General features: G+C 38.0%; 1 protein-coding gene across 1 annotated transcript in view; it reads left to right on the top strand.

Annotated features, from left to right (window-relative positions):
* Window positions 1-13,663, top strand: part of gpc4 (glypican 4) — a 46,018-nt gene that overhangs the window by 14,970 nt on the left and 17,385 nt on the right. Inside the window, exon 2 of the mRNA XM_077236157.1 lies at window positions 10,193-10,351. Within this exon, the coding sequence (XP_077092272.1) occupies window positions 10,193-10,351 (159 nt within the window). The remainder of the gene's footprint in view (window positions 1-10,192; window positions 10,352-13,663) is intronic.

The following is a 13,663-nucleotide window of genomic DNA, read 5'->3' as shown; positions in this document are numbered from 1 at the left end:
TGAGAAGCTTCACACTCCAGCTTTCATGAAAGCAATGAACAGCAGAGATTTGTCAATTCCTCTGTTAAACTCCAAACATGCAGTGTCCTGACTTTTAATGTGTCTGTGAAAGAGGCAGTCCAAGTTAAATGGTTCTCAATGAGGTGACCTGGGAAGTGGTGTAGGCAGGGAGCCTTTATGAGCGGAGACAAAGCCAGAGACGGCACACTGGGGCGGGAGAGGGAGACAGACATGGAGTGAGAGACTGGAGCGATGATGTGGAATCTCCCCAAGGACTTCTGGGTAAACGTTCATGGATGGCAGCCTTTTGGAATGCATACCAGTGGGGAGTTTTAATTGGCCAGAGGCCCTGCTCTGGTTTAGCAATCAGAAATTGACTGGTACAAAAGGATGAGAGCTTGTGGGTGATCGCTCAAGTGTGTACAGACACACACACACACAGGCATCAATCTAACATATGTGTGTCTCACCGCACTGATTCAGAGTTTGAGGATTTACGTGGTATTAAGGCTCCCTGCCCAGCATCATACTTTACATCTGTTCTGTGTTTTACATGTTGCTTTGTGCCTCAGTGCACTACAGAAGAGCAGGAGATGGTTTAACTGCTGTGCTTTTACCCTGGTTAATGATCACACAACCGTCTAGACTCATAAGCCTCTTATTAAGAGTTGAGTGTTACGGCTTGGTAGTATACGATCGGGACCTTGATTTTTGATGAAAACAACCATATTGCTTTGTTTTTTGCACATTTATTTCCTCTCCATTAACCTGAATGGCATCTGAAAAGAAAATGTTGGTGGTTTGGTGTTTTGACAGCTGTGTGAGAGATTTTAATCCCTGATTTATTTAAGGAAGCATCATTTCGCACACATGCTTTTCTTGGCCTTGTGGCAGACTGCCAAATCTCCTCAGCTGAAATTCCTAATATCTGAACCATTTCAAAGTGAACCTTGAGTGCTTATTTTATATGATTTGAATAAAGAGCACAGCAAGAATTAGATTTAAACATTTCTGTGGGTCTAAATCTTTTTTGGTTGTGATTTATGTGGGTTCAGAGTACAACCAGATGTATGTAGCGCTGACTGTAACTCTTGCTCTAAGATGTTACTGAAACAAGGGTAGCTGACATGAAATACTTTTGGTAGGTCAGCAAGTCTGAATTAAAGAATTATAAATAAATAAAAATTTAAACCGAATGACAAAAGTCTGGCATGCATTACTGGAATTCAAGTGGAATAAATGTCTTTCCAGACTAAACCTGTTGTCCTATTATGAATTTAAATGGAATATTTTGGGCAAACAGTGATCTAGCAGTTGTCACAGTCGTCATGTTTTGTCTAATCACACGGTGTGTTTCTTCCTTTATTTTGGCTTTACTCGGCACAAGGGCAAAAGTTTGCTGAATGAGCCCTTGGCCGGACTATACAGTATTGTAAGAGGGTTTCCTGCCCTGCACGGGCGTCAGTCGGGCCAGTTGGCGTGGGATATCCTGCTTGTTAACTCAGTTCCTCATTAATATGACACCTGCCCCACAGGGCTGCAGAGAGATGTGTCTCTCAGAGGATATCGCTCATATCTTCAGATTAAATAGCGAAAGGGATTAACAGCGCTCATTCCAGACACGGTGTGATACGTGACCTCTGCGGATGGATCAACCAGATGGAGCAAGTAAACAACCTACTATGGAAAATGCTCAGCTCAGGATCAGTAGCGTAACTTGTAAATGTGGCCTCAGTGGATCAGGGAATAGTAGGTACTCTCCTTACAGCAGGAGGAGGATATATCAGGAATGGAAAGGGGGGATGGATTGGAAAAACATCACTCTAATTGTAGGTCAACAGAGCTGTGAAGAGTTTTTTTTTGCTGATGTTTTTATAGTGTTAGACCTGAGGAATGTGTCCTTGAGCACAGTCTCAGAGCTTTTTGAATCGCCCCCTTCACTTTACCTCTGTGATCAAGGCTGTTAGCGTGTTAACAGCATCAACAGAACGCGCATGAGCGCATTGGCCTGTTTTTGGAAAATAGATGATCTTTGCTCTTTTAAAATGAGAGTTTGATCTCTTATGTAGACTAACTCTAAGGTTCGTCAAACTCATTTATGGAAACTATGTGGAAAAAGTGGGTCATGTTTATGATGTCAGAACTATCAGTGTATTAACATATGGCCGCTCACATTTATGCATTGTTTATCCAATGCTCCAGTTCAGCGTTTGCCAAATGGGGGTTCATGAGGGAACAGAAAGGGGTTTGTGAATTGATGAAAATCTAAATTATATATCGAATGTAAATTTAAAATAAATAAATTGGGCATGCAGCTATAGTATAGCTTGGTGCGATTATTATTATTATTTTTTTTAATCTAATGCTGAAATTTAACTAAATAACTGTGTAGTCTGAGGCACTGCATGTTCCATAGTGAACCGCTTAGTGCATTTCATTATTACAGTATAATTATCAAATATTCATTTTTGATTATTTTATTGATTATTGATGTTTCTGTTTTTATAATTAGTTAAAACATGCTGCTATTACTACTAATAATAACTATCATAATTATCATCAACATCAGAGAGCCGTAAACATGTGATTGTGTCAATAAATGTTAAAACTCAAAATCTCAGAGGGTACTTAATGCTAATATTTAATGTGTAAGGGGTTCGACCGACAATTAAAAAAAATATTTATTTAGGTTAGCTAATCATAACAGATGTCATTTACACATTGGAATTGACCATTTTCCAGTTTCCTGAACAGTCTTTCATTGATCAGCAAACATATCCCTGTGCCAAATGCACAACATTGGCTTAGCTTGGTCTTAAAACACCAACAAGCATAGCAATGTTTTTTAATCATCCCACAGTGTTTGAGGGAATCTTTTCCAGTGAATCGGCTCATGAATAGCTTACTTATAGTTGAAGCATTTTGCTACATTTGAGTTTTTAACATCCAAAAATAATTAGACACTTCAGCTTTAAAGGTACAATAGCAAAAACTTCATGTGTAATTTAAAGGATTAGTGTACACCTAATTGGTATTTTAAAATATGACACTTTATGATGCCTTAAAACAAGAAACGTAAGTGCTGTAAAATACAAAAAGTTAAATACTGCAAAAGTGTAGAATATGTTAAGAAGGGAAAGAGGTGGTCATATAGACTGACAGTGAGCAAGTAAAAGCTCGTCACATTAAATCTGATGACAATATGGCCTACATGTAAGCGTTAAGTGCCTCCTTACCAAGGCCTGTTTTTCTCAGTGCTTCACTCCAAGTGCCATTAAATGACCCCCTTGACATCATCCACCATTTTGTTTAGTGTTCGTATGCACCGGCCAGCTCTGCTGTCATTTCCATTTAGCCGTCCTACATTTATTGCAAGTCTCTGAAAGGCATCATTGTGCTGGCAATAGTGTTGTAAACTTGTCATGGCAGTGTTTGAGAGATGCTGGATTGGATTTGGTGAAAAAGAGAAAGTAATTCCCCTCTTTATTACCGCCATATGAGCAGTTGCTCTCTAATAATGGGTTCCTGTTACAGTTTTCCAGTTTGAATGCGCTCCCATTGCGGTGGGAACCGCACAATGAAAACCTGAGGAGTTGTATCTTTACCTTCTGTACAACTCTATTAATAGAGAGCACCAGCTGTTTCCTTATGAACAAGACGCCAGTTGTGGTCTCTCATACTCGTTGAGTGAACCAAAGTATTTAGACTTTTAGGCTTGAATTAAATAAAGATTTAGTACTGAAGGCGATTTAAAAATGATCTGGTTTACGCTTTATATTTATGTATTTTTGTTTTTTGTCAAAGGAATCATCATTACAACAAAGTAAGTCCAAAATATCTAATTTTGTTTAGTAAAATACAGGAAAACATGACTTAGATTTTTTTTTATGTGTTTAATATTAGATTACATTTTTAATTGAAACATATTTAGCTATAGGCGTCAATATCTACTTTAATATGAAAAATGCCTCTCAGGTACTTCTGTAAAATGTTGTTTGATGCTAACAAGCTGTTGAGTCTGAGTATTGAAACAATACATTTTAACCGGCTGTTCGAATTTACCGTCTTATTTTGTCTATTAAAATCCTAGAAACTATCAAACCATTTTATTTGTAGATTCTTACGCAAGGAAGGATCGACATCATAGCATTTCATCACATTAGTCTAGCGCAATGAAATGCCCTTTGGAAACTTAATGATGAAATAAAAGTTCATGAAGCCCATAGAATAGTTTGGCCGTCTGTGTCCGCGGACATCCACACAGATGGAGTGGAACACGGAAAATGAAGTATACCCAGGCCTTAAGTCATCATGATGTCCACAATGTTGCTTTAATTCTATATTGACAGCAAAATCTTTGCAGATATTTTTTGTAAATATTCAATATCCCACAGCCCCTTAGGGCTGCACAATTAATCGAATTTCTAATTGCGATTACGATTACGGATGCCATGATTACGTAATCGTTCAAAGCCGCGATTAAAAAAGAAAATACACTCTGTGTGTGTGTGTTAAGAGCATAATTACTATGTTAGGTAACACTTTAGAATACGGTTCCTTCGTTAATAAATAACTACACAAGAACCAATGAGTAACACAATATTAACAATCTAGTACTTCCTAATTTGTTAATCAGAGTTTCTTTTTAGTTAATAGTAGTTACTAGATTGTTAATAAACTTTTTCAGTAGTTCTCTGGGAAGCATTAAAAAAATAGTAGTTATTGATTAGTTAATAGTGAACTACCACTTTCATCTGTGCGCTATTACTTACTAGTTTGTTAATCAGAGTTTCTTGTTAGTTAATAATAGTTACTAGATTGTTAATATTGTGTTACTCATTGGTTCTTGTGTAGTTATTCATTAACGAAGGAACCGTATTCTAAAGTGTTACCCTATGTTATGAGAGGCGAATCACGACTACTTCAGAAAACCCAGCACAATATGACATACCAGGCAGTGATGTAAGTGTACACTGAAATAAAAAGACTTTCACCTCAGAAAAACGGACTTTACTGTCCTGTCAGCCATTATACTGTGCTCGTAGCACGCACTCTTCAATTGCACACGCAAATGCAAAAGAAACTACGAGCAACGTCGTTACAATGTAAATTAGTAAGTCATGGAATAAAAGTAAAATACCAATAAATCACGTGTTAGCTGAGAAGGATTTGCATGCAGGTATGATTTTCATTCTATTCGCCAGGAGCTGTTTTATTAACTTTTCTTGTTAGTATTGTGTATTTACCATGGGGTGTCGTTTCCATAACCCAAAAATGCCACTTTATTTTCACTTTGTGTTATTTTTTATATTTTTAAATGACTGTGGTGGCTAATATCAACATTGTATTAACAAAAACTAGTTTGGGACTGCTATTTAATTGCTTTAGCATAGTCCTAATGTTTTTCTTTACTATGAGTCATTCTTACAATTTATGTGTATGTTAAGTAAAGGGGGACAGTACTTGTATGTGTGTTAACAATTTTTGTGTAAACATGTATTATAATATGCCTACATATATTCAATGTAAATTGTGATCATCGTAATTAGTAATCGCAATTACAATTTCAAGGGAATAATCGGCAATTATGATTTTTGTCATAATCGTGCAGCTCTACAGCCCCTATAGTGATTACCAAGAGTGCCTTTAAAAATATAAATATATAATATTTCCTGGATCTTGTTGTTCTTGTAAAGCACTCTAACTCCAAGTTTTGTGTGTTTTATAAATGCTTCAGAGGTGTTGCATAGTGTTGTTGATATCAAGGCCCATCTACATTCAGGCTATCAGACAGAATTAAGAGAAGGGGGCGATTGTGAAGAGTCATTGTGAGAGCTCTCCTTCCTCCACCCTGTATTCATGAGTCTTTAAATGAAGGATGGACAGTCCAAAGATAGCCTCAGGCCACACAGAGAGAAGAGGGCTGAGATCTGTCTTCATGCAGATGGTGTGAAGGCAGGAGAGTGCTTTGGCAGGGACACGTCTGAACATGCCAGGCACATTTTGGAGTAGACAACCATATAATAGGAAGGCTATGATTTAGAAATCAAATATTCAGGTTTTATCGGTCTGAAATGTCTGCGCTTAATTTCGCTCTGCCTTTTATCTCAATGAACCACTCTGATCTCAAAGGTAATCGCAATCGTCTTATGGCAAAGGGAGGGAGTGTACTCATTAAATGCTCATTCCACAAAGATTTCAAGCAATACTCATTTGGAGCATTTCCCCTCAAGGTTTGATGTTTTATCTGCAAGTTGTGGTTATCTCTCCTGAAAACTAGCCAAAACAACACACGTGATTTAGTTGGGTCAGGCCGTCTTGAATCCCATTTCACAACAGGGAAAAATAGTAGTTCCCCTCCTTCTGTGGTAATTGCAGCTTGTGTTAGTGTAAAGATGGCTCTGGTGTTGGGATGTTGGCCGTGTTGCTTTGTAGTAAACTCTCACAGTAGTGTGTGAATCATGTTGTCACATCCATTTTGAATGTCTCCTATCACTGAGAGTGAACATGACATTACTTTCTTGACGGTTCACCTTAGTGAGGGTAGGGCACTGTTGATATTGAACTAAAAATATGAACAATCATATTTGGTAATTTAATCAAATTAAATATTAAATTAGATTAGAAAACATGAATTAAAAAATGAAATGTTGCCTTGGCAACTAAACTGAAATATGTTTAAGTTAAAGTACTACAATTATTAAAATTAAAATTACATAAATAAAATTACAATAAATGAAAGCTATAATATATAAAATAAAATAATAAGACAAAAGCACACAACAGAATCACTAAAACTTAGTATGTTATATACATAATAATACTAAAATAACTGGATAACTTTTTTGCCAAAAACAAAGCTGTGAGGGATCGATATCCTCTTCTGTTCCTATGGCACGTATAATTTTCACAACACAATTTCCAGGGTTTTTTTCCCCACCAGGATTTTACTTTGTTGTTTCAGTTAAATATGATCGCTCTTTAAATAGTGTACTTTCATCCTTCAGCATTGTTTTAATTCATGGGAATTAAATATGGTGTCTTTTGTAAGGCCATTTGTCAAAGACAATTCAGTATGCAAATAAATACATGAAAGAAACCCAATTGCAGTTAAGCATGCAAATATTCAAACACGCATCATTGCTGTCAGTTATATTTTGAATGGCAAACATTAACAATCTGTACAGTTGCATTTAGACATTGCTTTTTTTTAGTTTTTGTAGAAATGTTATTTGGTTTCTCTAGAACAGATTGAATGTCTTTCAATCTGTTCTATTGAGGAAAAGTCTAGCTATGAAATGGCTTTTAAAGAGATTTATTTGAATGAGTTTATCAGAATGAGTTTATTTTTCAAATAAGAAGCTGAATGATGATTCTCCATAGCTCATATCCACCTGAAATGATGGTTGTACGTAGAAGCGATGGTGTTGATGACACTCATGCTGGCATGTGGAAGTTTCCGTATATGTCTTTTAGGCAGACAAGGGAAGTCCACTACTCTGTTTCTTTTGGCAATGGCATGTTGATGTGGTGGCCAGAGCGATTTATAGTGGCGGGCGGCCTGAAATAATCCCCCGGAGAATTTATGACTTCTGACTCAGTGGGTCCGGCCTGTGATTGAGTGTGTGTGTGTGCGTGTAATATGTGTGGGTGGTTGGTCGGCTGGTCAACCCCTAGAAGGGTCACAGTGCATGGCCTCTCTCAGAGGAGTGGCTGTTAACCTTTAACCCTGGTGGTTAAGCCTGCTGGCTAGCAGCGTGGGGTTATGGAGGCTGAAGTCTGTCTGGGGCCGAAAGCCCATCGTTGCCTAGTAAGAAGGAGAGAGGGGAATGGGGGGTTTCAGTACTAATCTGGGTTTTGTCCACAGGGCAATTTCCATCCCCTCATCCCTCAGCAAAACAGAATGTTCTTGGGCCTCCAGAACAGCAACAGGAAGTGACTTATTGGAGACTGCAATAACAAATCCCTCTTTCAGATTTATAGTCAGGTGGTGTACTCCTAAGAATCACATGTGAATGGAAATGGATCTTATTTCTGTCAAAAAGTTTGGCCTTGCGTTAAAGCACATGAAATCGCAGAAGCCTCCCTTATGCGCGTGTGATGAATTTCTGGCCAGAGTAGCTTTTGCAAGCATATTGACTTGGAGTCTTAAAAGATAGACGTATTTGATTTATAAACCTATTAAATAAAGCGTGCAAATACTGTGGCACTGTCTAATTTGTTGGTTTGAGTGGGCCAATATGTCTTTTGGTGCTGCAGAAATTACAGAAATGTTATGTTTTATAGTACTTTAAGTAACACATTGAATTAATGAAATCGTTGTTGCTTAAAAAATCTTTACTAAAATCACCCTTTTCCCTTCGTTGATAAGGTTCAGAATTGTTTTCCCTGTTCAGTAATTTGCAAGACCTTTAAATTTGGTTCCATTTTCAATGTTTTTACTAGAATATTTGCTTTGCTTTTTCAGGTTAGGTTCTCTCTCTCTCCAAATGGCTGTATACAAAGAGCTGTCTGTTGGGCTGAGATATGATGTACGGGTCTTGTATGTACCTGATGCCAAGTGTGTGAAAGTGAGAGTGATTTGGAGGGGGTCCCAGTGGAGTTGAGGGGTACAGCTGGTCTGGGGCTGCGGCAGGGTGAAGAAGGTGCTGCTCTTTCTCAGCTTTATAGACTAATTGTTTGAGACTCCATATATGTATGATTTTTTTCAAATCTGTTTCAATGCAGGACTGATTGAATGAGGTGGTACAGTAATGACACCCCAGTCAATATCAGTTTTATCATAAACATAGATAGGCCTATTTGTTAAAAAGCAAGCCATTGGCATGCATATTTAGTGTCACTCCTTCCTGCTCCGCCTGTGTAAAACAAGCCTTGGCAGTGGTCAGTGACAATTCCTCTTGGATATTTTGCGAGATGGTGATTATTTGTAAGCTCTCAACAGCTACTCGCTTTTCACCCACGCCGATTTGTTCAGCAGATGTTACGATATGAGTCGCGCCACAGATATTGTGCACATGACAGAATGCACTCCACCCGTTGCAACATGCAGCAAGTTTGTCAATCACAGAGGTGTAGCAAAGTTGATTTTCATCTAGTTTTTGGGCAAAGACTAATCTAATCCCTCACAAGAACATGATGGCCTTAAAAATCTTATGCATTTCGCTGAATAAAAATGAAATTCATGGAGATGAATGTATATGCATATTGAAGAATGGAGAGCAGGGGTGTCTCATCAGTGTGCACTGCAGTATGCAATCCAGAGTGGCCAGTCTTGCTGAACAGCAGCAGGGGTAGCCAAACCGCCGGTCGGAGTCCAGTCCACTGAAAGGACCCTTGTGTTCTCCTAAATTCCAGCAACCACATTAAAAAAAGAAAGAAAAACAAAACATTATTGCAGCTGCGACTCCGCAGTCCGCCCTGCTCACACTCCCCATGTTAATGTGATGCCTTGTTTAATCCAGCCGCTCGCTGTCCATCTGTGCCGTTCACTTGTCGACCGCAGTGCAGACTTGTTTTCTGACGGGGTGAATCACGAAGAAAGCCCGGGTTCCCTCAGAACTACTGAAACTTGTGTCCACGGGGTCTTGAGTATTCAGTTTTTGCTTTTCATCTAGGATGCCTGTGGCTTGTCAGCTCACTTTATACTGTATGCACATTGTCTTCGGTTCTGTTCTTTGTTTGATTTGAATCAGAAATTAGGTTTTCAGATTTCGGGTTGCCAAGGTAAATGAAAGGACTTGCTTCTGACATTTGAGATTCAAGAGTTTTTATTGGCATTGTAAAACAGCTTTTATGTTGTTAAAGCATTATATTGCATTATACTGTAGGTTCCAAAAGTCTGAGACCACTACTAAAAATGCCTCTATTTTTCATTTAAAAATGACATAGCATTGCAATTATTCAGATCTCAACGAATAAAAAAGTAAAATAAACATTTAATTAAATAATTTTATAACAATAGTAATAATAATAATTGTTTTTATAATTATTATTTTAATTATATTTCATAATTTAATTATAAAGGTAAACATAAAAACAAAAGTTTGTTAAACTGTTAACACTTAAATACACTTTAATAAACTTTTTTTCTTTATTTATTTTACCATTCCAGCTCATGTTGTTGTCCCTCTGGTTGCCTTTTTGCCATGGCAGAACGTTACATTCCTTCTCTCTCTGTCTGTGATTTCAGGGGACCATCTGAAGGTTTGTCCTCAAGGTTTCTCCTGCTGTACTCTGGAGATGGAGGAGAGGTTAAGTCAGCTGAGCCGCACGGACCTGAAAGCCCCCGTTCATCAGCTCAGCTCCAATCTACAAAACACCTTCACCCAGAGACACCGTCACTTTGACCGTCAGTACAGCTCTTACGAATCTAATCAATCAGAATGTTTTGTTTGTCATTTAAAACGAGTTCTGCAATATTGTTGGTTCATCAGTTGTTGATCCCCTTTCATACACTGTTCCATGCCACAGTTAGTTTGACAGACACCCCCGGCTGCCAGACACATAGTCTATATGTCCATCTCTCCACCTGTCCCTCAACATCCCACAGTCATCTGACACACACACACACTCACACACACTCTCAGCCTTGCAGACAGACCACACACACGTGTAGAGGCCTGGCTTCCTCTCTGCAATGCATGTGGCAGAGAATATCAGGCTGAGAGAGAGGGATCAGGTTTCCCTAGTGCAGGGCAGAGGGGTGCATGGGAACATGCATCGACACTGCTGACTCATTCAGGAGGGGAAAACCCCGCAGATGCTCTGCCGTCTATCACACACATGCACACGCTCTCATCTGCTTTATAATGCATGTTTTATGTCTTCCCTTCTCTTCATGCCATAAATGTCATAAAAGTGTGTCAAATGGGGAGACAAACCTGGTCACATGCATCCGGATCAGCCCAGCTTGAGTTCATTAATGGTAAATTTGAAGGAAAAACATCCCTTTGGGTTGCTGAAAGAGAATTAAATGAGCCAGGACTATAACGGGCTTTAGCCTCTGAGATGAAATGGTGAGATGGTGTTTGGATTGATGGTCAATGACTGGACAGTAAAAGAAGGATAAATGAAGTGCTGATGGCACATCTCCCTCCAGTCACACATGATTCGGCACCCATCCGCTCTGAGCCACAGCTATTTGTAAATGAGACCCATGTTAACTCACATGTGGCCATCCAGCTTTACCAAAGCTCTGTTACTCTGGCAGAGCAGCCGAGCGGTTTTTAATGGACTCAACACTAGGATTGGGTATCGTTTGGGTTTTTTCGATACCGTTGCCAAATTGACACTTTTAAAACGGTACCGGTTCCTGAACCGATATTTTTAAAAAAGAGAGAGCCTCGAAACGATGGTGAATGACATTAAATAAACGGCTTTTTTATTGAAAAAAATAAATACAAAAATTTCTTAAAATTGAATATATTAAAATTGTAGAGTAAATATATAAATATAAGTAGTCTAAATATAAAACACAACAAATTTACATAAATTCACAATAAAACCTAAGCCACCTAACCCAAATATAATAATTTAACACTAAATAACACTATAGTGCTAATAACAGCAAAGTAGTCTATTCGGTATGCTACAAACCAGCTTTAAATTTCAGTGGTTCTTTTCACGTTTTTTGCCTTCTCTGGCCAAATACGACACCTCTGCTGACTTATTGCATGTCCTGCACAAGGTGAGCATTATTTTAGAACGCAACACCTTAAATGCCGTGACGCGAAACCCCTCGTGGGAGAACGCCGTCATTTACAACTGTAACAATGAGCGCTCAGGATCAACTGAAGGCTGGGTTTTCAAAAGTATGTGAGGTTCGCGGCTCTATTCTTGCAGTAAACTTGCACTACGTTCTTGAATGAATAATTTATTAGATGGTCTGTTATTGTATGGACATCGACTTTACATTTTCACACTAAACATGTCGCGGAACAAAACGAACCGTGATTGGTTGCATTACATGTCAGCCAGTCAGTCCTTGGTTGATATTTTTATTCTTAAATACATAATCATGATTCATGTTAGTTGATCTATAACGCACAATGGGCATCATGTTAGTAGCCTACGCACCGCAGTTCAGAGAATGGTATCTTCTCAGATTTAGGCCTACAACACGTCAATTCATCCACTTCTCACGAAATACATTAAAGTGCCTGGTGAAGTGTGAGAAGAACAGAGTAAATTTTATGGTTACTTACACAATGTGTATCTAAACACGTCATCAATTTATATTTGAAAGGATTGTTATTGCCGCTTCCATAGACATCAGTGTGCATTTTACAAACTATAAATGTTGTTTTGCTAGTACTTATGTGTATTTAAATTAAAATTTGTCTGAAACCTAAAATAAACCTTATGTGGTTGAAAACACTGAATAGTTGTGATATAATATGACAGCGCTGAAAGTGTCGGTCTCAGCGCCAGCGAACGCACATTTGAATGTAGAAGTTGATGATCACGCGATCTGAATCACACCAGTGTGAACAATTGTACGCGTCAAAGGGTTAATTAGCGATCACATGCGTTGATGCCGCTTCTTACGTCTGTTTCAGAGATCCAGAGGGCAAATATTTCAACAGACAGCTGAAGCATTTAAGTGAGGCACTGAAATCTGCGTTTTGATTCAGTCTGGTTACTTGGGTACCGGTACCATTTCGGTGCAGAAAACATAATCAAACCTAAAACAAAGGCATGGAACTCAGAACTCGGTACAAAAACCTGGACAAACATTCATGAAGCTAACTGACAGCAGTTACACATGACAATCAGGGAATCACATGACAGACAAGAACAAAAAACAAGGAACAAGGATCAAGACACAAAACCCACAACGTGACAGAAACTTCATAATTCTCTATTAATTCCAGCACCACAGTTGTAACGATGCGGCTGAAGCAGAAGCAGAATCCATGTTCAGCAGTATTTTATTATATCAACTAAATTCAAACCAAGGAACAGAACAGCCAACATTAAAAACGTTAAGAAATAACAAAGACTGAAATAGACACAGGGCTTAAATACACAGGCAAACAAGCTAAACAAGATAACAAGGGAGCATGGTTAATCAGAGACACCTGGGAAGACTAATAGACATTAAACATAACGGGGAACTGCTAAACATGGGACAAGACAGGGGAACACAGACTGGAATCAGAACAACAGCAAATACAAATATGCTATTAAACACACTTATTCTATTTGAAAAAGTGTTTTTAAAAGTGGCATTAACTATCATTATTAATTAATTGATTTAAATTAAACACTGTTTACACAGAAACTGCTTTCTACTTGTATTTAAAATATATAAAATGCAGTGTTTTATTTTTTATTTTTAATAATGCTTAATATTATTGATAAAAATATTTTTTTTGTTATATCAATAAATATTATTTTTAGTGCAAATGGAATATTTATTTGTGCTATGTAAAAGTTTTTATTTTTATTTTGTTCTCGTTAATGTTTAATAATAATACAAATAATAGACAATATTATTAGGCATATTAGACTGGTTCATTAGATATTTATTCATATTTACATTCATTATAGCATCTTGGTAGTGAAGGAAGATCTTTTAACATCCATCTTGCGGAGGAAGGGAACAGAATCTGAGGTGATGGTTGCAGGGAACAGTGATGGAAGTGAAAGGTGACCTGGT

The sequence above is a fragment of the Siphateles boraxobius genome, unplaced genomic scaffold, assembly GCF_051911475.1.
Source record: "Siphateles boraxobius isolate OS27281-9 unplaced genomic scaffold, OSU_SipBor_1 2, whole genome shotgun sequence".
Taxonomy (NCBI): Eukaryota; Metazoa; Chordata; class Actinopteri; order Cypriniformes; family Leuciscidae; genus Siphateles; species Siphateles boraxobius.
This window is presented reverse-complemented; position numbering and strand designations above follow the sequence as displayed.